The sequence below is a fragment of the Aethalodelphis obliquidens genome, unplaced genomic scaffold (genome assembly GCF_003676395.1).
Source record: "Aethalodelphis obliquidens isolate GAN/ISIS:26980383/991018 unplaced genomic scaffold, ASM367639v1 scaffold2, whole genome shotgun sequence".
NCBI lineage: Eukaryota > Metazoa > Chordata > Mammalia > Artiodactyla > Delphinidae > Aethalodelphis > Aethalodelphis obliquidens.
Window position 1 is genome coordinate 38,933,607 of NW_020837946.1, and position 25,398 is coordinate 38,959,004.

General features: G+C 37.3%; 1 protein-coding gene across 1 annotated transcript in view; it reads left to right on the plus strand.

Annotated features, from left to right (window-relative positions):
• The window catches only part of DNAH7 (dynein axonemal heavy chain 7), a 245,023-nt gene that overhangs the window by 131,731 nt on the left and 87,894 nt on the right, over positions 1 to 25,398 (plus strand). Inside the window, exons 36-44 of the mRNA XM_027125386.1 lie at positions 477 to 632; positions 3,190 to 3,358; positions 5,434 to 5,560; positions 6,774 to 6,993; positions 14,338 to 15,210; positions 17,426 to 17,655; positions 20,745 to 21,075; positions 23,026 to 23,372; positions 24,947 to 25,127. Coding sequence (XP_026981187.1) covers positions 477 to 632; positions 3,190 to 3,358; positions 5,434 to 5,560; positions 6,774 to 6,993; positions 14,338 to 15,210; positions 17,426 to 17,655; positions 20,745 to 21,075; positions 23,026 to 23,372; positions 24,947 to 25,127 — 2,634 coding nt within the window. The remainder of the gene's footprint in view (positions 1 to 476; positions 633 to 3,189; positions 3,359 to 5,433; positions 5,561 to 6,773; positions 6,994 to 14,337; positions 15,211 to 17,425; positions 17,656 to 20,744; positions 21,076 to 23,025; positions 23,373 to 24,946; positions 25,128 to 25,398) is intronic.

The window sequence follows — 25,398 nt, forward strand, 5'->3', positions numbered from 1 at the left end:
TGGTTAAGAATCATTGTAATTTTACCTGCTTTCCAGTGAATTCCATTTTGAAAGTACAAATTATACTATGTAAGCTTCTTAACTTACAGTCAGATAACTTGATGAAAGTGGAAAGCTAATGAGCTATATTACAGAGAACGTTGATCTGGACAGAGACAAATGGCAGTCTAAATTCTTGTGTCATCTCTGAGAGCTTAACCAAGTTTCTTAACCCCTGAGTCCCTATGACTTCATGTTAGGCAGGAATGTGTACTCTGCATGGTGGTTTTAGAAATCAGAGAAGCCACGTGTCCAGAAGGCCTGCACAAATAGACACACTCCATTGACCTGGTAACTGTTATTGCTGTTGATTCCATCTCTTTTTACATTATGACACTCTAATATTAAATTCAAGTGTGTCAACAATGATGCTTAGTGGTTATTTTGAAATGTCAAAACATAATTGCAACTATGGCTCATTATTTCCTGTTATACAGAATTTTCTTTTAAATCAACTCAGTAAAGATATATACAAGCCTCTGCTGATTAACTTCTCAGCACAAACTACAGCAGCTCAAACTCAGAATATTATCATGTCAAAACTGGACAAAAGAAGAAAGGGAGTTTTTGGACCTCCTTTGGGCAAGAAAATGGTAATTACTCTCTGTTTCTATACGTATAGTACAGCAATGGTCCTATTCATGGGCATTGTTACATTCAGAACGAGGAAGCCAGATATACTGGTACTGGATGTCTTTTTGTGCAGTTTTTTTTTTTTTTTTTAACATCTTTTTTGGAGTATAATTGCTTTACAATGGTATGTTAGTTTCAGCTTCACAACAAAATGAATCAGTTATATATATACATATATTCCCATATCTCTTCCCGCTTGCGTCTCCCTCCCTCCCACCCTCCCTATCCCACCCCTCCAGGCGGTCACAAAGCACCGAGCTGATCTCCCTGTGCTATGCGGCTGCTTCCCACTAGCTATCTACCTTATGTTTGGTAGTGTATATATGTCCATGCCTCTTTATCGCTTTGTCACCGTTTACACTTCCCCCTCCCCATAGCCTCAAGTCCATTCTCTAGTAAGTCTGTGTCTTTATTCCTGTTTCACCCCTAGGTTTTTCATGACATTTTTTTTTTAAATTCCATATATATGTGTTAGCATACGGTATTTGTCTCTCTCTTTCTGACTTACTTCACTCTGTATGACAGACTCTAGGTCTATCCACCTCATTACAAATAGCTCAATTTCGTCTCTTTTTATGGCTGAGTAATATTCCATTGTATATATGTGCCACATCTTCTTTATCCATTCATCCGATGATGGACACTTAGGTTGTTTCCATCTCTGGGCTATTGTAAATAGAGCTGCAATGAACATTTTGGTACATGACTCTTTTTGAATTATGGTTTTCTCAGGGTATATGCCCAGTAGTGGGATTGCTGGGTCATATGGTAGTTCTATTTGTAGCTTTTTAAGGAACCTCCATACTGTTCTCCACAGTGGCTGTATCAATTTACATTCCCACCAACAGTGTAAGAGGGTTCCCTTTTCTCCACACCCTCTCCAGCATTTATTGTTTCTAGATTTTTTGATGATGGCCATTCTGACTGGTGTGAGATGATATCTCATTGTAGTTTTGATTTGCATTTCTCTCATGATTAGTGATGTTGAGCATTCTTTCATGTGTTTGTTGGCACTCTGTATATCTTCTTTGGAGAAATGTCTATTTAGGTCTTCTGCCCATTTTTGGATTGGGTTGTTTGTTTTTTTGTAATTAAGCTGCATGAGCTGCTTATAAATTTTGGAGATCAATCCTTTGTCAGTTGCTTCATTTGCAAATATTTTCTCCCATTCTGAGGGTTGTCTTTTGGTCTTCTTTATGGTTTCCTTTGCTGCGCAAAAGCTTTTAAGTTTCATTAGGTCCCATTTGTTTACTCTTGTTTTTATTTCCATTACTCTAGGAGGTGGGTCAGAAAGAATCTTGCTGTGATTTATGTCATAGAGTGTTCTGCCTATGTTTTCCTCTAAGAGTTTGATAGTTTCTGGCCTTACATTTAGGTCTTTAATCCATTTTGAGCTTATTTTTGTGTATGGTGTTAGGGAGTGATCTAACTTCATACTTTTACATGTAGCTGTCCAGTTTTCCCAGCACCACTTATTGAATAGGCTGTCCTTTCTCCACGGTACATTTCTGCCTCCTTTGTCAAAGATAAGGTGACCATATGTGCGTGGGTTTATCTCTGGGCTTTCTATCCTGTTCCATTGATCTATCTTTCTGTTTTTGTGCCAGTACCATACCATTTTGATAACTGTAGCTTTGTAGTATAGTCTGAAGTCTGGGAGCCTGATTCCTCCAGTTCCTTCTTTCGTTCTCAAGATTGCTTTGGCTATTCGGGGTCTTTTGTGTTTCCATACAAATTGTGAAATTTTTTGTTCTAGTTCTGTGAAAAATGCCAGTGGTAGTTTGATAGGGATGTGCAGTTTTTTTATCACAGATTTTGGTTAAGTTTTCTTAAAAGTGTGTTCAGATTTGTATGTGCATCAGGCAACTTGACATTAAAAACAAGCCGTTGCCCTTTGAATTCGAAGTAGAATATACATCTGGGAAATTACCTACCTTCCTAATTCTCTCATTAACATTTTTACTCATCGGAGTCTTTGCTTCTTGCTCTCTTGGCCTTTAAACAACCAAGCTATCAATTGACTTTTCCTCTACCAAGAATACACTTCCCGGGCTTCCCTGGTGGCGCAGTGGTTGAGAGTGCGCCTGCGGATGCAGGAGACACGGGCTCGGTGAGAGGCCCACGTACCGCAAAAAAAAAAAAAAAAAAAAGAATACACTTCCCAACCTTACTGTCATCACTCAGAGGTTATAATCATTTTTAAATCACACCTTCCTCATTTATTTTAATGTACTGAAGTTGTACAAGGAAAAAAGAGAAGGAATACTGAGAAAAGTTGCATGAGAGGATTAATAGGTTCTAAACTCTTAACTATAAAGGTTAGTAATAAGACTGTCTCCCTGTTCCTTGGTAACATGGATGCTAAGGGATATTCCTGATGTGAAAAGAAACCATCATTTCTCACATATGTACCCCACAAGAAGATAATCTGATTCTTTGCCTGAACATTGTTTGCACCATAAGACACTATATTAAGATGTTAATATTTTCTAATCCCTCTTCTCCTTTCATTGTCAGGTTGTCTTTGTAGATGATGTCAATATGCCTGCTCGGGAGGTGTATGGGGCTCAACCTCCTATCGAGTTACTTAGACAATGGTTAGATCACTGGAATTGGTATGACCTAAAAGATTGTTCTATGATCAAACTAGTGGACATTCAAATCATGTGTGCTATGGGACCTCCAGGTACGTTTTCTGAGTTTGTGATTAAGATTGAAAATCACTCTGGCTATATATAAAGGGCAGGAGAAAGAAAGAAAGAGAAATCGGATAACTTGAGTTACAATGTTTTGTGTATATATTTTCTATGTCTGTACATTGTGACCTAACAGAGTGACCACAATGATCAACACTGCAGAGTGGGTTGACTTGCTTGGAGTCATTCTCATCAAACCAAACAGCTCTTCCAAATCCTTTTTCTTCCACCTTTTGGGACTTTGCTTTCCATTTCCTGTTCCTGCATTCTGAGGTCCCAGATCCCCTGAGAACCCAGATCCCCCTGGGGAAGCTCATTTTCCTCTGTTTCATTCCTTAAAGTTTCAACTGTACAAAACATCCCTGCTTCAATAGTCACCTTTCCCCTACCCCAATCAATTCCCATTTTAGTGAGTCTCTGGATTTAGACAGACTGTGGAGGGGGAATTTGAGTAGGAGATGGCCAAAATAATTAACTCTTAGAGATCCTTTATACTTTTCAGGGGAAATTTGTAAACTCAAAGAGATCTCTATGTAGGGGAAATTTTTTATTCTAGAATATCTGAAACAGCTTGATTCAACTGACTGGACATTTTTAACTGTTCTTTTCCTGAACTCAAGCTGGTATCCTATATTTTTAAAAATTCCCCTTCTTGATGTACCATGTCTTCAAGGAATCTCTCTGGTATTTGCCTCTGAACCACCTGACCTTTATCTGACCTATAATGCAGACAGTTTGCTCTGAGTCAGTAATTGCTCTCAGTACACTCCCTGGGCCACTTTGAATGCTTCCCCCTCCCCCCACTCTTTTTTTTTTAATTCTATTGCTCCTGGGTCCCAGACTTTAGCTCCACTTTGCCTCTCCCCCACTACCCAGCAGTCATTTGTACTAAGTGTCCACTTTCCTGGCCTCCTCAAGGACTGGACAGAGGAGCAGGCTAAATCCATGAGGTGTCTTTTCCTCTTGGACCCCATTTTCTAAAAAGACCACCATTTCTGAGCATTCTCTGGAAGGAAGGGTTGAAGATAGACCTGGGTATATGATCTCTGACCTTTCCTTCTGCAGCTCTTTTACCATCTCCTTAAGCTTGCCCAGGTAAATCAGTGTTTATTATAAGCTTCTAAATACATAGAGATACATAACTGTTTTGATCTATAGGCAACTAGTTACATGCTTTCACACATTATCCATGTTTTCAGAATCAGCACAGTATAATAGTGGTAGAAGCAAAAGACAGATTTACCGGGTTTAAAACAAACATAAGACATGCACTTACATATTTTTAAGCAATATAAAGGTATCATGCACATTTAACACCACTTCTTTACCAAGGATTTCATGATAGAATCCCTTTAAGGAGAAAATGCATTTTGTCTATACATGTAAAGATGATAATATCAATCAATTTTGTAAAGTGATGTTACATTCTAAGTCTGTTACTAAAACTTCATATTTGAAAATGTAATCAGTATTTTGTGAAAATAAGATAACCCCCCAGTTTTTACATTACAGGCAGCCAGTGAAGTGGCCATGTGAACCACATAGACTAGTGCTAGGGAAATTTATTTCAAGATGTGGGGGAAGAATGAGGCTGTATGCCAATGTCATGCTGAATTTCAGCCATGTGGAAAGGACCCTAAAGTATGGTCAGTGAGAATCACAGGGTTATGTTAATACTGCATACAATATTAACATTGTATAATATTGTATCTTAATATTGTATTGTAATGAGAATGTTTGACGGTTTACTGCTTTGGGCTATGTATGAGTCATGGAGAAGGTGGCCATTGGTTCTTTCTGTCTGGTCAAATTTCCTTTGGTAAATACACTTGACCAAGATTATATCTAATTAGTTGAACTTATTCAGATCATTGAACTAGAAAACAACACCTTGAGGTTGAGGAGAAAACTGTTTTGAGGTCAAGGTTATCCAAATAATCGATTATTCTTCTCTGTGTGCTGTGAATTTGTCCATCTTGCGCGTTGTTTTATGCTGTAAAGTGTAGAGAAAATGCTCTGGTATATATGAATAACACTGTTAAGGGTTATCCTTTTTAATATTTAGGTGGTGGTCGAAATCCAATAACTCCTCGATACATGCGACATTTCAATATTATAACAATCAATGAGTTTAGTGATAAATCCATGTTTACAATCTTCTCTAGAATCTTAACCTGGCATTTAAGAACCTGGTAGGTAATTGAAGGTGTGTTTGTTTTTTCATTGGGGGGGTGTAAAATCTTTGGGGAACATGTCAGTACAAGTAGTGCTTCTCAAACTTTTCCATGAAAGCACCTTTAGACACGGAAGAAGATAACAGGTAACATTGCTTCCCTCCTTTGCTCCCATCTCCAGGTATGGGAACATAACACAAAGGGACTGCAGTATCTTTCTCTTTTTCCTTTATTTTTCTGAAGTCTTGGATTTTAACCTAAAAATCCATACACATTTTGCCTCACGCTGTATAATATATCCATGTTGGAATGATCAATGTTTTGAATTTTTGCCACATAGTTCAATTAATGCTGGAAAGATTGCCAGGTTTATCCTGTGACTTTGACACCCAGTAGTAAAACTCTTGAGTTCCCCAGAGGTGTCCATGTCCAGGTTTGAGTATAACCTTGGAGCCTGTACCCTGGGGAAATATTGCTCCCTAGCTCTGGACACTCAGCACTTCTCCACAAGATACTTGGAGGTCGGGGAGCCAAGTGCACCTGAGCAGTGCAAATCTTGCTCCCTGATGTGGACACCGTCCTCAGGAAATTGTCATTCCTTGCCCTATCCAGTGATGATGGAGGACCCCTTGTCAAGCCAGAAGTGAAATAGAGCCAATTTTTTCAAATGGATATTCTTTCCCCATGTTCTTTCTACCCTAATTATTCCTTTGCCCTTAAAAAAAAATCCTGGCTCATTGTTCATTTTACTTTCTTTTTACTCTCCTTTTCTTGTTCCCTTTTCCTTATTTTTTTCTGTGTTTTTATTTTCTCCCTTCCCTTTCTCTGAAAATACCCATTTCACCAGTGTTCTTCAGGGATTCTATCTCTATGCAATTAAGAATGCCAGGGGGTGAAAGAGGTTAGGAAGCATCATTTAGTGGACTCTGGGTTTAAGTTACTTAATATGGGTTTCTTGGCTGGCTTTTCTGTCAGTAGTCTTAAGTTCATTAAATTCGTCCTGCTTACTCATGGAGTTCCTTTGAACATAAAATAAAATAATGAATGGAAAATAGCTTTAAAAGAAGTAAAAATTCTATTATCATATCAAGAAATGGTAATTTTGTAAACAAAATCAATTGATTTAATCGTAAGAAAAAATTCATTCTAGTCATACTAAATATCATTTATGTATCATAATTCTGTATTTGCTAACATTTTTCTTTCTTTTTACTTAAAAAATTTTTTTAAGTTATAAATTTCCAGACAGTTTTCTAGATTTGACCACACAAATTGTAAATGGTACGATGACTCTGTATAAAGAAGCAATGAAGAATCTCTTGCCTACTCCAGCCAAATCTCACTACCTGTTCAACCTCCGAGATTTCTCCCGTGTCATTCAGGGTGTGTGTTTGTCAAGACCAGAAACAGCAGAAACCAAAGGTGTGATTAAACGTCTTTGGGTTCATGAGGTAAATCTCCATGTTACTGATATATGATGATGCAGGAAACAAAGATTTTACCATGCCAACAACTGCGTAAAAAGAAGTATTCAGCAATTTAAATAGATGGATTCCACTATTTGGCATTCTGAAGGCCAATGGCCAAGATAATGTCTAAAAATACTTTTCGCTAATATGTTTTATGACATCTAAGATGCCTTATCTCTCATTTTCAGGAATTTCTGTTGATTTATAGGCTATTTCAAAGTAGGTATCATTCTTGGTCTCCTTGAAGTGACTTAATCCTTGTTAGTTTGACTTCAAATAATTTTGAGATGGAACACTTTTGTTTTCATTAGAAATGAATGTATTTATGTTCATTACTTACTTGTAGTGATATTAGATGCCAAAAGAACTACAGAGTAAACTAGATTTGAGAACATAGAAACTATATAAAAATATATTTCTCTTTGGGAAGAGATACATGGGTGAACATTTTCTTGTAAAAACTTGTAGAGGAAGGGCAGGAGAGAGAGAAAAAAGAATACAAAAAATAATGCATCAAAAATAATAGTTCAGGGACTTCCCTGGTGGCACAGTGGTTAAGAATCCGCCTGCCAATTCAGGGGACATGGGTTCGAGCCCTGGTTCAGGATGATCCCACATGCTGTGGATCAACTAATCCCGTGAGCCGCAACTACTGAGCCTGCGCTCTAGAGCCCGCGAGCCACAACTGCTGAGCCTGCGTGCTGCAGCTACTGAAGCCCGCATGCCTAGAGCCTATGCTCCACAACAAGAGAAATCACCGCAATAAGACCGTGCACCGCAACCAAGAGTAGCCCCCACTCGCCCCAGCTAGAGAGAGCCCGCGCATAGCTACGAAGACCCAACGCAGCCAAAAAAAAGAAAGAAGTTTAATATTTTTAAAATAGGCAAAGAATATGGGAAAGTGGGAGGAAAATTTTCTCTTTTTAATATATAACTAATATGGTTATTTTAATTTTAATTAATGTAGTTAGGAAATCTAGAAAATGGAAATGTACTGCTATGTTAAAACCATGTGTTACAGAGACATAAATTTCAAAAAGGCTTTACCAAATTCGATCTTTGTAGGCTTTTTAGATCTACAGTTTGAATTTTTATATCCTCACACATTCAAATATATGCCCAAGTGAAGGTCCATTCCACTCAGAAATTTCGGCCACAGCAAGGTCCCTAAAAGTGACTCTTTGGAAAATTATGATCTGCAGATTCCACTGTAGGTCACTTAATTGCCTGAGTGGGGTCCATATTCTGGGACATGAACACAGGCTGTCAGCCTGGTAGGCCACGTGGGTGACAGAAATGTGCTGAATGGTATAGAGGGAGAGTGGCGAGAGGGGAGGATGTCATTGACTTCACTGAAGGAGCACATTACCTAAGACAGCATTTGGTCACGGGCCAAATCTTCCTGTAGGAATCATCTCGCATCCTCCAGCTCGGGAACTTTGCCCTTGATAGTCTTTCTACCTAGGACACTCCTCCCATTATCCACACGGCTTGCCCATTTACCTCCTTAAGATCTCAGCTCAAATATAACCTTACTATAGAGGCTCGTCTTAGACCATCTCTACGCGCTATAGCTCTTTATCCCTTGTCTCGCTTTATTCTTCATAACACTGAGTGTCACTTGACCCCGTCTATATTTTTGCTTACTTATTGTCTCTACTAGAACAGAAGCTTTATGAGAGCAGCAGCTTTATTTATTCACTGCTTTCCGCAATGCCTGATACATGACAAGCACTCCAGAAATATTGTCAAATGGGTGCATAAAGGGAAGAAAGAAGGCATCTTACTATCCGTAACATGCTTCGTCACATGGGATTATAATGTTTTGCTTTCTTCCAATCGTGAGAGCAGTTCCTATTTGCTGTTGTGTATCTGTGGTATGTACAGTTAAACTTTTTAGCCTTTTTCAGGTCCTGTCCTGCCTCAGATGTCAGATTACTGAGTTTTGACAATGGCTGTCGAGCTCTTTGGGCATTTAATAAGGTTCATAATATAATAACTCTTCATTTTTAGTGACTACTTCATATTCATATAGTGTCATGAGTTTAAGTCCTTGGCTCAAAACCTTGAAATGGCACCTGACTTTGTGGGGAGGAATTTGGAATAAAAGTCCAGCAGTCCAGAAGACCTTGTATGTGTACCTTTCCCCAGTTTTTTCAGGTTAACCTCCTGCTCTCACCTTCGTCCACCCACAACACAGCCCTCCTGGCTTTTTTCTGCCTGGAATGCTCTCCCCCCAGGTGTTGACCCTCTGGGCTGGCTCCCTACTGCCTTTGATCAAATCTCTCCTTCTCTGTGAGGCACAATGACCACCCTAATTAGTGCTGCAGCCTCACATCCCACTAGCAGTTCCAGTCTTGTTTGACTTGCTCTATTCTTCTTCTTTCCATAGCAGTTCCATAGCATGTATCACCTTCTAACATGCTTCACAGTTCATTTGTTATGTTGGTTGTCCATCTCCCGCAGGTGGCATGCCAGCTCCTGAGGGCAGAGGATTTTTTTCCCTCACGGATTTGTCCACAGTGCTGAGCACAGTGCTAGGCACATTGTTCTCACCATCTCAAACAATAGAAAGTGATTGAGCTTAACACTCTTAACTTGCGCTTTATTTCTGTTTACTCAAAAAGATTTCAGTACTTTAGGTGACTGTTTCCTCTCCACACACTTTTGCCAAACTAGACAACCCTATATAATTTCACTAAATGATTTTTGAGATATAAAACTGGCTTACTATTTTGCATTCCCTTTGGTTTCTGCAGTGCTCTCAATCGTTAATGTGCCTAACATCTGGTTTGCTTGTTAAATATAGATACTCAGCACAAGCAACCCAAGAAAAAATAGATAAATTGGGTTTCATCAAAGTTAAAAATATTCATGTTTCAAAAGACACTATCTAGAAAGTGAAAAGACAACCCATAGAATGGAAGAAAATATTTGCAAATCATGTATCCGATGAGCGTCTAATATCCAGAATACATAAAGAACTATTACAAAGCAATAGTGAAAGATGAATAACCTAATTTAGAAGTGGAGAGAGAATTTGAATAGACATTTCTCCAAAGACGATATACAAATGGCCAATAGGTACATGAAACAATGTTTAACATCACTAGTAATTAGGGAAATACAAATCAAGGTCACAGTGAAGTACCCCCTAACACCCAATAGGATGGCTGTAATTAAAAAAAAAAACAACTGGATAGTAACATTGCTTGTGGGAATGTTATATGGTGCAGATGCTTTGGAAAACAGTTTGGTAGTTCCTCGAAATGTTAAACATAGAGTTACCATATGACCCAGAAATTCCACTCCTAGCTGTATACCCAAGAGAAGTAAAAACATAGGTATACACAAAAACTTGTACATGAGTGTTAGCAGAAGTATTCATAACAGCCAAAAGTGGAAACAACTCATATACATTAGTTGATGAATAGACAAACAAAACGTGGTGTGTGTGTGTGTGTTTATATACACACAGTGGAGCTCTATTCAGCCGTAAAAAGAAATACTGATACACGCTACAACATGGATAAACCTAGAAAACATTACACTAAGTGAAAGAAGCTAGACACAGAAGGCCACATATAATATTTTCCCATTTATATGAAATGTCCAGAATAAGCAAATCCATAGTGACAGAAAGGAGATTACTGGTTGCCAGGGGCTGTGGCGGCATATGGGGTGGGGATAATAATAAGTGACTGCTAATGGGTACAGGGTTTCTTTCTGGGGTGATGAGAAAGATCTAGAATTAGATGGTGGTGATGACTGCACAACTATGTGACTATTCTACAAAAACCATTGAATCCTGTGCTTTAAAAGAGTGAATTTTATGATGTGTAAATTATGGACCAATTAAAGCAATTTGTAATCAAGACCTTGAGGCAAATGAATTCAAAGCACAAATACAATATAAATATGCCAGAAATTACTTCCCCTGCAAATATTTAGATTTATAATGGAAAATTATATGTGTCAACTTTTAAAAATATAAGGGGTGGCAATGGAATAATAGTCACCTGTACAGAAGAGAGGAGGGCAGGTATCAGCAGAAGTGAGAGTGAGGGAGCTTGCTAAGGTATTGAGAATGTTCTATATCTTGATCTTGGTGGTGGTCACCTGGGTGTAAATATGTGTAAAAGTTCCTGGAGGTGTACACTTAAGATTTTTGTACCTCGTGTAAGGAAATTTTTAAAAAGAAAAACAAAAAGATCTTCCCAGTCGCCATCCTCAAAACTTTTAAGTCAGCAGGTCCAGAGTGGGGCCCTAGATTCATGTGTGTTGACAGTCCCTGAGAAACACTGCCTCAGGTTCTTGCTAAATTGCAGCTAGATAATAATATATTTGATTCATGCTTAGACACTGATGCCCAATATGTGAGGTTGTCTTAGTTTCCTTTTTCTCATAAGAAGGAGGAGGTCTTCAGTATCTCAATCCGAGGAAGTGACTATTGTCATATGTTGGGAAACTCAGTTGTCGCATAGAGGAATAGCTTTTGAACTGGGGTGGGGGGAGTATTGGGAGGCTTCAGTCATACCATTTGTGTAGCTGCTGCTGTTAGAAAAAAGGATGACACTATTATGTCAACCAGACAGCAGTGAAAACATTAAAATCATTACTCTTTTTTTTTTTTATATCTTTATTGGAGTATAATTGCTTTACAATGATGTGTTAGTTTCTGCTTTATAACAAAGTGAATCAGTTATACATATACATCTGTTCCCATATCTCTTCCCTCTTGCATCTCCCTCCCTCCCCCCCCCCCCATCCCACCCCTCTAGGTGGTCGCAAAGCACCGAGCTGATCTACCTGTGCTATGCGGCTGCTTCCCACTAGCTATCTATTTTACGTTTGGTAGTGTATATATGTCCGTGCCACTCTCTTACTTTGTCCCAGCTTACCCTTCCCCCTCCCCATACCCTCAAGTCCATTCTCTAGTAGGTCTTACCCCTAGGTTCTTCATGACATTTTTTTTTTCTTAGATTCCATATATATGTGTTAGCATACGATATTTGTCTTTCTCTTTCTGACTTACTTCACTCTGTATGACAGACTCTAGGTCCATCCACCTCACTACAAATAACTCAATTTCTTTTCTTTTTATGGCTGAGTAATATTCCATTGTATATATGTGCCACATCTTCTTTATCCATTCATCCGGTGATGGACACTTAGGTTGCTTCCATCTCCTGGCTATTGTAAATAGAGCTGCAATGAACATTTTAGTACATGACTCTTTTTGAATTATGGTTTTGTCAGGGTATATGCCCAGTAGTGGGATTGCTGGGTCATATTAGGTAGTTCTATTTGTAGTTTTTTAAGGAACCTCCATACTGTTCTACATAGTGGCTGCACCAATTCACATTCCCAAGAGCAGTGCAAGAGTGTACCCTTTTCTCCACACCCTCTCCAGCATTAATTGTTTCTAGATTTTTTGATGATGGCCATTCTGACCGGTGTGAGATGATATCTCATTCTAGTTTTTTTTTTTTTTTTGTCTTTATTGGAGTATTATTGCTTTCTCATTGTAGTTTTGATTTGCATTTCTCTAATGATTAATGATGTTGAGCATTCTTTCATGTGTTTGTTGGCAGTCTGTATATCTTCTTTGGAGAAATGTCTATTTAGGTCTTCTGCCCATTTTTGGATTGGGTTGTTTGTTTTTTTGTTATTGAGCTGCATGAGCTGCTTGTAAATTTTGGAGATCAATCCTTTGTCAGTTGCTTCATTTGCAAATATTTTCTCCCATTCTGAGGATTGTCTTTTGGTCTTGTTTATGGTTTCCTTTGCTGTGTAAAAGCTTTGAAGTTTCATTAGGTCCCATTTGTTTATTTTTGTTTTTATTTCCATTTCTCTAGGAGGTGGGTCAAAAAGAATCTTGCTGTGATTTATGTCATAGAGTGTTCTGCTTATGTTTTCCTCTAAGAGTTTGATAGTTTCTGGCCTTACATTTAGGTCTTTAATCCATTTTGAGCTTAAAAACCCCAAAGTTAGCAAAAGGAAAGAAATCATAAAATCATTACTCTTGAACACAGTTAGGCTGATTCCAAGGCAGTTTGTAATAATTACATTTCTCAGTTCTGTAGTGTTTTCACATTTGTTGTCATTTCATTTTTGCCATGCATCTGTGAGATTTGTAAGGCAGGTATTACTACTTCCACTTTACAAGGTGAAGAAGCTGATGCAGACAGGTTTAATGTTAGAAAGTTTGCTGACAGAAATATACATTACTTGTTTTTGTGTGTATTAGTCTACTAGTGCTGCCATAACAAAAATACCACAGACTGAGTGACTTAAACAACAGAAATTTATTTTCTCATACCTCTGGAGGCCAAAAATACAAAATCAAGTTGCTGTCAGTGTGGATTTCTGGTGAAGGCTCTCTTCCTGGCTCACAGAGGGCCTCCCTATGTCCTCACATGGCCTTTCTTCTGTGTGTCTGCAGGGAAAGAGTGAGAGCTCTGGTGTTGCTTCCTTTCCTTGTAAGGACAGCAGTGGATAGGATTAGGACTCCACCCATATGAACTCATTTAACCTTAATTATCTTCTTAATGGACCTTTCTCCAAATACAATCACATTAAGGGGGTTAGGACTTCAACATATGAATATGCGGGGGAACATAGTTCAGTCCCAAACAGACTGCAACCAAGGGACATTCATACCACTCTAAGGAAATACTTATTTTATGTAGCAAGCCTGATTAACTACTTTTTGCAGTCCCACAACATGTGCAGATAAGCAGAGATTTATTTTAGTAGATTGCCCTCTGCAATTACTTACAACAAAAATAAGACAAATTTGCCCTCCACCTAAGACATTCCCTCTTTATCTAGAAAATGTACTTTTATTAAAATATATATATATATATATATATATATATAGATTTGACAACAATTTTCAAGATGTTATCTGGCTGAGAAAAGGAAAAGATCACTTCAAGGGAGTTGCAAAACCCTAGATACCAGTGCCCAGCTCTGTTATCTATATCTGAGTGAGCAGCAAATGCAGTCACTTACCTTCTCTAGTCTTTTTTTCCCTTCTGTAGTCTTTAATGCTCTTTGCATATCTATAATCTACTTCAGTTCCCCCAATTTACCTTTATTTATTGACAACAGTGTAACTATGTATTATTCCAAATATATACGGTTAAAATTAATATTTAAAGTGAATATTATTATGAGCCAGTCCTCATTTGGATATACCTTTAATAAAACCCATAGAAATTTCTTGAGAGCACCTTTTATATTACTTGAGATGAGCACAGAAATGAAACTAAAAAAATAGAAGAGTGAGTTCTTAAAGCTGCTTTTTAATTATTATTACAGGTGCTTAGAGTGTATTACGATCGCCTTGTGGATAATGCAGACAGAAGTTGGCTGATCAACTACATTCAAGAAATCTTGAAAAACTGTATGCATGAAAATTTTCATGAGCTTTTTCAAAGTTTGGATTTTGATAATGATGGAGTGGTGGAAGAAGATGACCTACACAGCTTAATGTTTTGTGATTTCCATGATCCCAAGAGAGAGGATACCAACTACAGAGAAGTTGCAGATGTAGATGCTCTCCGGGTGATAGTAGAAGCTCACCTAGAAGAATACAACAATATGAGCAAAAAAACCCTGAACCTTGTCTTATTCCGATTTGCCATAGAGCACATCAGCCGAATTTCCAGGATCCTGAAGCAGCCTCGCAGCCATGCTCTTCTGGTTGGTGTCGGAGGGAGTGGAAGGCAGTCTGTCACCAGATTAGCTGCCCACATGGCTGATTCTTCAGTTTTCCAGGTTGAAATCACCAAAGGCTACGATAATTCTGAGTGGCATGAAGACTTAAAAGTGATCTTAAGGAAATGTGCAGAAGGGGAGATGCAGGGTGTCTTCCTGTTTACAGATACTCAGATTAAAAAGGAGTCATTTCTAGAAGATGTCAACAATCTACTAAATGCTGGGGAGGTTCCGAATCTCTTTGCTTTGGATGAGAAGCAGGAGATATGTGATAAGATGCGTCATTTAGATCGCCAACGGGATAAAACCAAACAAACTGATGGAAGCCCCATAGCTCTTTTCAACATGTTTATCGATCGCTGCCGCAACCAACTGCATGTTGTCCTTGCCATGAGCCCCATTGGAGATGCATTTCGGATTCATCTTAGAAAGTTCCCTGCTCTTGTTAACTGCTGTACCATTGACTGGTTTCAGGTATTGTCATGTAAATTTATATAGACTTCTAGAAATATTGAATCTCCATCATGAGCATGACTTATTTTAGAGCCCCCCACCAAATTGTAGCTTAGCAGAATTTTCTGATCAATAATAATGTATTTTATGAAATTATAATTCAAAAATCATTATAATAGAATAACTTCTTATTGCCAGTGCATACAGTCATTGACATCAATTTATTGTAGAAAGTTTTAGGATAAAGTTGTGTATCAGTCAGGTTCCTGACAGGGAGCAGAGAGCACCCTGGAAGGCCTCACTGAGGAAAGTTGAATGAGGGGACTGTTCATAGAGGTGTAGGCAGGATTAAAGGAACTTGAGAGGGATGGTCAGGCAGGAACTGGTGGAGTGTAGCAAGATATTACTACAGCTGGGTAAAAAAGGGAATAGGGGGGAAGAAGTGTTACTGGAACTTGGAGCTGTGGAAATAGGAATGTCTGATAGGAACAGGAACCCAAAACCTAGAGCTCAGCTTCTGCTAGAAAGGAAGAGGGGTAGAAATGCCTCTACCTCTTTTTTTTTTTTCCAGCCTCTTTCCATTAGCAAAGGCAACAGGACATCAAAAGGAAGAAAGCCCCAGAGACCACTTTTTCTAGTAAATTTCAGTATCAGGAAGTGCAGAGCAGACAAGGGGGTGGGGTAGGAAGTTTGCAAGCTGTGGCAGAGATCCTGTAAGTGAGATCTAACACATAAGAATATTTGACCTTGGGGAATTTACATAGCCCCTTTGTTCCTCCATTTCCTGCTAAGATTAATTATTTCACAAAAAACATATTTATTGAACTCTTGCTTTGTAGCAGGTCTTATCCTAAAGCTGGAGGTGAATAGGAAAATGAAATAAACTAGGCTTCTGCTTTCCTTGAGTTTGCTTACTTACTTGCAAATTAGTGAAAAATAATTCATCATACAGGGTAGCATGTAGGTTTTCTGAATCAGTGACCTTTACGAGGAAAGATGAAGGACAAAAAGTGCCAGTTTTGAGAGGATCTGGTAAGAGAATAAATTAGTGAAGACAAGGAGCTACATAGAAGGAATGAACGGCCTGAGAGAAAATCAGGGTGACAGGGGCACAGTAACTGAGGGGGAAGTCCTAGAGCTGAGGTCAGAAAGGTGGGAAGCGCCAGATCAGGTAGAGATTTACAAGTTGGGCTTCGGATTTTATTATTTTTAATTTTTTTTTGTAGTACGCAGGCCTCTCACTGTTGTGGCCTCTCCCGTTGCGGAGCACAGGCTCCGGACGCGCAGGCTCAGCGGCCATGGCTCACGGGCCCAGCCGCTCCGCGGCATGTGGGATCCTCCCAGACCAGGACACGAACCCGTGTCCCCTGCATCGGCAGGCGGACTCTCAACCACTGCGCCACCAGGGAAGCCCCGGATTTTATTTTCAATGTGCTGGGAAGTCTTTGAAGGATTGTAAATTGAGAGTGTGAAAAGAGCTAATTTGCCTTTGATAAGATCACTCTGGCAGCTGCATAGAGCTCAGAAGCAGGGAGACCACTTAGGACACTGTTGGAAAATTCCAGGAAGATGGTAACAGAGAGTTGAACTGCAATGATGGTTGTGGGTATAGAAAGAATGGAAAAGATTTGGAAGCTATTTTAGGGATGGTGCCCATAGGACTTGCTTTTGGGATAGATGTAGGATTGAGGAAGAGGAGAGGGATCAAGGATGACTAGCTTGAGCAACTGGGTGTATGGTGGAGATGTTGACTAAGTTGGGGAGGACTGCAACTATTTTGGGGGAGATAAGAACCGTGTTTTAGACTTGTTGAGTTTGAGATGGTTATAAGAGAAATCAAAGAGGTAGTTGTTGATCTAATTCTGGAGTTTAGGGGAAAGGATAGTAACATTTATCTCAGAATTGTTGGGAGAATTAAACAAGATAATAATAGTAGAGTGCGCACAAAGATAGACATTCTATAAATTTAGTTCCTTTTCTCTTCCTTGCTCCTGCAATACTCAGGCCCAATTTCTCTAACCCCTGGACAAACCATGAAGGGTTAATATTGCACACATTAGTTACTGGCTCCCTGTCATAAGGGGTCAAATACTTGGGGGAATTTCCTCATGAGTGTCTGTCCCACCCCATCCCTCATGTTTTCCCCTGCATTTCCACCATCCATGAAGGACCGCAGTAATAACAAACTCCTGTCAGTAAATTGGATCATGTGCTAAAGCATTTATCTTAAATTCAGTCCTGGCCTGAAGATGCACTACAGGCAGTTGCCTCCCGCTTCTTGGAAGACATTGAAATGTCAGAGGAAATACGAGATGGCTGTATTGAGTTGTGTAAAAGCTTTCACACTTCTGCTGTAGATTTATCGACATCCTTCTATGTTGAACTTCAAAGATACAATTACGTGACTCCTACCTCTTATCTTGAATTAATTTCTACCTTCAAACTGTTGTTGGAAAAGAAAAGGAGGTAAAAACAAAATTTCTTATTTCAAAGTAAGCTATGGTGGTTTTTAAAACATTTGTGTGGACAAAAATGACATAGCAATGATGTGGTAGAGATTTATTTCATATATGTATATACTGTGAGTTTTGTTACATCATTAAATGATTTACTCCACAGACACTTTTAGGGTAGGGAACAGGGCTTATTCTTTTGTGCAGATGCATTGCCCAGCACATGATAAATGCATAATCATATTTGTTTAAGGAATGAAGGTGTGCCACTCAGAGCTGTGGTAAGGCTCCAGGATACTTTGACAATGCTATTGGGTAAACAACACTAGGGAGTAATTTTTCTTTAATAAGTAATCAGATAATAAATAAACCTTCTCTTTAGGTATTGAACAGCTGAAACCCAGAGACAGCCACTCAATATACATAACCAGCTTTCCTTCTTTAAGTAAACTCTTATTTGAAAACATCAATACAAACATCAATAAACTTATATGAATTTAAGCAATTTTTTATATTGCATTTGTAATTTTTAATATTTTTATTTCCCTCTTGAAGTCTGATTTATCAAACTAAACTTTCCCAGGTACTTAAATAATTTCGAAAATCTAGTAAGTTAAACTTATACATATGGTAAGCCTTAAGTTCTTTTCAGTGTTTGACTATTGTCTAAAAACTTAATGAGATTTTTTTACTTCAAAGCACAAATTAGCTCTGTTGATCAATTACATAACTTATATTGGAGTACAAGGCTGATCTGTTCATCTAATAGACCAAATTCTTCTAAATATTAAAAAAATACTTAAAACACCGAATGTGCACAGATTCCTTGACAAAAAAATAATAAGTTTAGTTTTTGCGTATTAACTATAGTTCATTCTAAATCTTCCTATGGCTAACTCACTATCTCAGGCATTTTGAAGTACCTTTTCTCGTATTGTCCAAGATGCTACCTAGATACTGCTGGGAAACTCCTTAGCCGTATTTATAGTGACTTTTGTAATGCCTTCCACAGCAGGAGTGTCATAGCTTTCCTATTCATCATGGCACACACCCCGTGTTGAATCATACCAATGGTATTTTTCCCATCTACCTAGTGAAATCTGCAAGTCCCACCCAAGGCTGCTACACGACTTAGCTGAATTTTACTATTTCTTTGGCTGTCATTTTATTATTTCTTACCATGTAGATCTTAGGATCTTTAACCTAATGGAATCTTGCTCTTCTCCCCCCATATTTTCCCATCCAGGGAGATCAAAACCGCTTGGGGAGTCTGATTAATTTGGGGGTATCACTCATCTTTCTGTTTGATTATATGCTCACAGTATTTAAGGCCATCCTAACTGAAAGAAAGATTATAAAAATGAGATTCAAACTTAGAGAAAGTTTGAAAGTAATAGTTTTCTAGGCATTTTTAGATATTCTTGTTGGCCTTTCAATTTTCCTTTTTTTAGAAATGTTCTCCTTTACCTCAACTAGAATTCCCACCCTGTAGTTATTCTTCCTTTAATACCTAAAGTCTTTAGATCTCCTTATAGCCAGGTAGTACTGTAACCTTGAAGCAAGTTATCAGGTTCCCTGCCAAGAAACCAGTGTTTTAGCCAGCAAAGCATCATGTGGGATGAACCACCACACTGAAACTGCTTCATGTTGGCAGGAGTGAGACCTTTCCAGTGCTTGCTCCACAAAGGTTCCACTGAAACCAAACTCACAGATAATATGGTATCCTCTATCGAGTCTCCTCAGTTCCCATTGCTGTAACACGTTTTGCTTGGAGGGAATCACAAATGCCAAAAGTGTAGCATGTCCTGACTTGTAATGTTTTTTTTTTCCCTATGACAGCCTTTTCAGTTTTCCAGCTCAAGCCAGTTAAGCACTCAGTTGAAGAGTGCGCTTCCACCTTTAGATAATTATCAGGTTGGTTTGTTATCTACTCCAACCAACGTTTTGAAGAGAATTTCTAAAATGTGCCACCTTTTATTTTGAGACATTATGGCATCTCAAATATTTAAAATGAAACAAATTATAAAGGAGCGTTTCCTCTACTCATAATGTATAATTATCTCTAGAACACATATGAATGCAGATAAAAATTTAAAGTATGTTAAAATGTTACATTATTTTGGGCTTCCCTGGTGGCGCAGTGGTTGAGAGTCCGCCTGCCGATGCAGGGGACACGGGTTCGTGCCCCGGTCCGGGAATATCCCACATGCCGCAGAGCGGTTAGGCCCGTGAGCCATGGCCGCTGAGCCTGCGCGTCTGGAGCCTGTGCTCCACAACGGGAGAGGCCACAACAGTGAGAGGCCCGCGTACCGCCAAAAAAAAAAAAGATATATATATATATATATATATTACATTATTTTGAATCAATTATTATTACCTTATAATAATTTTGCACCAAAAAAAGTGTTGAGCTTTATTCTCTATTGGCCACTTTTATCTTAAATAAAAAAATTCCTATTTCAAGATACTTAACACATCTTAAAATTATATGCCACATTTGGCAGCATTCAAAATAATATATTTTGGGCACTGAAGTCTATTTAAAATAACTGATTATAAAAAGATTTTAAGGAACAATAATGTTGTTGGAATAAACTTCCCAAGGTGACTAATTGTAGAGGCACATCATTCATCTCGGTATAAGGAGGTTCCTTGCCTTATACTTAGTGTATTTATCTTTTGAATTTGTTATATGCCTAGATATTGTGTCAGGTACTGGAAATACAAAAAATCCCTAGACATACTGTCTACTTTTAATTGCACACAATCTAAAGTTCTAGAGTTTATATTTTTCACAAAATTGTTAATATATGTGAAAAACTTTCAAACCACTTTTTTTAAGTTGAAGTATACCTGATTTGCAATGTGTCAGTTTCAGGTATTAAGCAAAGCGATTCAGTTATATATATTTATAACTTTTCAGATTCTCTTCCATTATAGGTTATTTATAAGATACTGAATATAGTTCCCTGTGCTATAGTTCCCTGTCCACTTCTTTAGTTATGCCTTGAAAAAGCCTGAAAAGCTCAAGAACACTTAATTTTTTTCCTTGAAGGAGGAGCTAGAGCCTGACAGCTAACCTTGTTTTATCTTTGCTTTCAGTGAAGTAATGAAAATGAAAAGGAGGTACGAAGTGGGTTTGGATAAACTGGATTCTGCTGCATCTCAAGTAGCCACAATGCAATTCGAGTTAGAGGCTCTACAACCTCAATTAAAAGTTGCTAGCAAAGAGGTTGATGAAATGATGATAATCATTGAGAGGGAGTCTGTAGAAGTTGCCAAAACTGAAAAAATAGTGAAAGCTGATGAAACAATAGCAAATGAACAAGCTATGGCTGCCAAAGCCATCAAAGATGAATGTGATGCTGACCTGGCAGGGGCCTTGCCCGTATTAGAGTCAGCTCTAGCTGCCCTTGACACTCTCACTGCACAGGTAAGAGCACAGCCACAGGCTTGCTGGGAGACGCATCATCATAGCTTAAGAAAGTACTTAATATTGTGTGCTACAATCTAGTCTGTTTTTCCAAATTAGTCTCCACATTTAATGCAATTGAAATCATTTTCAAATTGGGAAAAAGATTCCCTCATTCACCTGGAAAAAAAGAAATGTACATGTATAACTAAGACAATTTTGAAAAAGAAGCAAGCTTCCAAATGTTCTAAACAACCGTACAACAACTGTTATTTCAGGAACTTTGCAGAGCAACTTTAATCAACAGGGGTATAAGACCCAAGTACATATTTTGATGCTATGTGCACCTATTTCATATTTAGACACTTGTAATTGGAATATACCTTACAGTATATATGATAAAGTGTTATGTCAATGTTTGTCAGTTGTTTTTTGTGATACATAATATGGCTTATAATGTTATATTTTGTAATAGCATGTCTAAGCTTTGAAATTCATTAAAAATTAAGGTGTGAAAGTGAACATTTCAATTAAGAAAGATAAAGATGAGTTTTAAAAAATAAATAGTGTTGGGAATCTTGGCAAAACTTTTAGATGAGGTAAGGGAGGAAGTGTTAGATCCTTTCGTCACACCTTACTCCAAAATAGATTTCAGATTGAAATTTAAATATAAATAGTTATATTACTATAAAAATAGTTGAAAATGTAGGTCAGATGTTCATAATCTTGGAATGTAAACTAAAACCTAGGATTTCTTTGGTATAAGAAATCAGGAACAAAAAAACAGTAAGCAATATTGTTCATAATGTATATGCTCTCTTTTGTATTTTTCATAAATAATAAAAATTTTTTAAAGTACTGAATTTTAGTACCTAAAAACCAACACATTTTGTTTGATATAAACACCATGGACAGAACTTTAGAAACGCTGAGGAAAAACTTTTCAACTGTATGGTAAACAAGATATTAATATGCTTCTATGTGAAAAGCTCTTATAAATCAATAACAAGCTCTAAGATAAGATAGTAAATGGTATAAAGAAGTACTAATTCACAAAGGAGGAAATACAAATAATCAATAAACATATGAATACAAAGTGTCAATAAACATATCATTCCTTATTTGTATTTAAAGAAATACAGATCAAAATAAAATTTCTTTGGCCTGTCAGAATGCCTACCAGTGTTGCTAAGGGTGTATGTAGTAAAGCAGCAGGCACCCTTCTGCTTTCTGGAGGGCAGTTTGTCAGTATTTGTCAAAAGCTTTAAAACAATAAAAGCCATTAAGACTTTAATTCAATATGGCAATTGTAATAGTAAAAAAGAGAAAAAGGCACAAATAGGGTATTAGAATTATGGTTCTTATCTATGCATTGGAAGGCTATCTATGCAGCCATTAAAAATGATGTGTTTACTAGCATGAGCGGATGTTCGCTATGTATTGTGATTGAAATAGAACAGATTTTAAAACAGCGTGTATGTTAAGTATACTATGATTCCATTGGTTAAAATACAGCATATACACTGGTTTATAGCGTATACATATGAAAAAGATATAGAGGAATATAAAGGAAAATGTTTACAAGAGCTAACTATATATAGTTGGTTTATAGGAGACACTCATATGTATAATTTCTCTGTGTTTTTCTGTTTGCATCTATGACATTTATAGCTTTTCAGAAGCAACAAAACTCTTACTTTGTGACAGCCAAAACTCTCTTTCTTGTGTCTTTGAAGTAGATTTCATGTCATAAGTAATCTCATATAGGGTATCTTCCCGTTACTCTTTTTTGTCTGTAACTTTTCCTTTGGGATAAACTTCTCAACACTTCTTGACACAATTCTATCACTTTCATCATTTCTACCCAATGAACGGTGAGTTTCTATCTTATGGCTTAGTTTGAAAATAGGAACCGATTACAAGTCATATGTAAACAATTCTTTTTTAATAATAGCATGTTATTATTTCAAGGACATTACAGTGATAAAATCCATGAAGAGTCCTCCCGCTGGTGTCAAGCTTGTTATGGAAGCTGTATGCATCTTGAAAGGCATCAAAGCTGACAAAATCCCTGACCCAACGGGTTCAGGGAAAAAAATTGAGGATTTCTGGGGTCCCGCCAAAAGACTTCTTGGTGACATTCGATTTCTACAGTCACTTCATGAATATGACAAGGACAATATTCCTCCAGCTTACATGAACATCATAAGAAAAAATTATATTCCAAATCCAGATTTTGTTCCAGAAAAGATTAGAAATGCTTCCACAGCAGCCGAAGGTCTGTGCAAATGGGTCATAGCAATGGATTCGTATGACAAGTAAGTACTAACAAAAAGAAAATGAACTGGTGTGTTTTATTTTCAGGTTTGGCCATTTAAATAATAGAAAGAGCTACATAGGTGAGAGGGTCCTCAGAAAACCCTGTCTAATGCCTGTTATATGACATATTTACTGGAGGCAAGACTATACCAACTAAATAGTATAATACAATGATACTTCAACTTTTTGGACTCAGGAACCCTTTATATTCTTAAAAATTATTGCAGACCCCAAAACCTTTTTTATCTACCATATTAGAAATTAAAACTGAGAATTTTTAAAAATATTCATTTTTAAATAGCAATAAAAAACTCCACATGTTTACATAAGTAACTTTTTTTTAATCCACATTTTCAAAAAAAGTTGTGAGAAAAGTGGTGGTGTTTCATATTTTTGCACATGTCTTTACTGTGTGCTTTAAAAGACAGCTGGACTCTCAGATCTGCTTCTTCATTCAATCTGTTGTGGGATATATTGTTTTGATTGAAGTATATGAGGAAAATGCAGCCTCACACAGATGTTTAGTTGCACAAGGAGGACCTCTTGGAGTCCCTGAAGGGGAGGGGACATGTCTTGGACCACATTTTGAAAACCACCCTTAACATTTATTCTTTGTTTAGACAAACAGCCTTTTTTGATGATTGTATGAGAAATACTTATATACAAAACAGTAAAAAATTTTGGTTATTTCTTCAAAACAGGAACTATTACTGGATGTCTTTCAAACTCATAAACAGTTTGAATCATTGTACATATATATTACAGGCTGTGTATATTTTGGACCATGATATATTATGTTAATGATAAATTTTAATTTAATGTTTTATCATTTATTTAGAAATATAACATGACTTAGTTCCATTTTCCAGATAAAAGAGAATTTAGATCCATCCTTTTTCCTAATAATCCCTTTTATTACCAACATACATATTTATAAGATAGCTGGTTTTAGTTAGGGATATATTCTGAAATTTGAGAAAAGTACAATATAAAGACAGGAGTGTCATTCTTAGATGTATTTAATAAAACTGGAAGAGAAAAAAAAAGAGTTGGGGAACTGAGGAAGTGGGTGGACACACAGAAAATCATTTTAACTATTTTGAGATGAAAATAAAATAGTTAGATTAACCCATTTAATTATTTAAAATAATAAAAATTTTTTAAAAATGAAAGAGTAAAATGATGTGAATAAAATACCCTTCTTCTCATCATAATTAAGCCTTAACGAATTAGGCTAGTTTCCACAAACACTGCTCTATTTTACATGTATATGCTTATTCTCCTTTTCCAAAATCACTGAAATTGACATTGGTGACAACTGAATATTTTATTTTGGGTAAAAAAATTTGAAAACATTATGTGTATTTGATATCTATTTTAATAGTCATGTTTTATGTGCTGAGATCAGATTTGACTGATTCCTAAATTAAATATAAAATATAGAAATCAGTATAGGTTATACATGAAGATGTGTTTTGAGTTATAGTAAGGATATTAGAAAAGTAAATTCAGTGACAGAAAGTACACTAGAATATTAAACACGTATTTAATTTTCCAATTTTACTTTTGGCAGAGTGGCAAAAATAGTAGCTCCCAAAAAGATAAAACTGGCTGCAGCTGAAGGGGAGCTTAAAATTGCCATGGATGGTCTCAGAAAGAAGCAGTCAGTGCTTCGGGAAGTTCAGGACAAGCTGGCCAAGCTTCAGGACACACTCGAACTAAATAAACAAAAGAAGGCTGACTTGGAAAACCAGGTATAGGATAATACAGACAAATATGGGCAAATCCTCAATTATTCTAAATAAAAATGATGTTCATGCTGGCACAAACACAGCAATCCTGCTTTCTTCCTGGTCAGTGGTTGGCAAACAGTGGACCACAGGCCAAGTCCACCATTGTCAGTTTTTGTACAGCCCACAAGCTAATAATGGTTTTGACATTTTTAAATGATTATATATTAAATGATTATATAAGTACCTATATAATATCCTCATTCTTGCCTCTTGGTCCACAGAGCCTAAAATA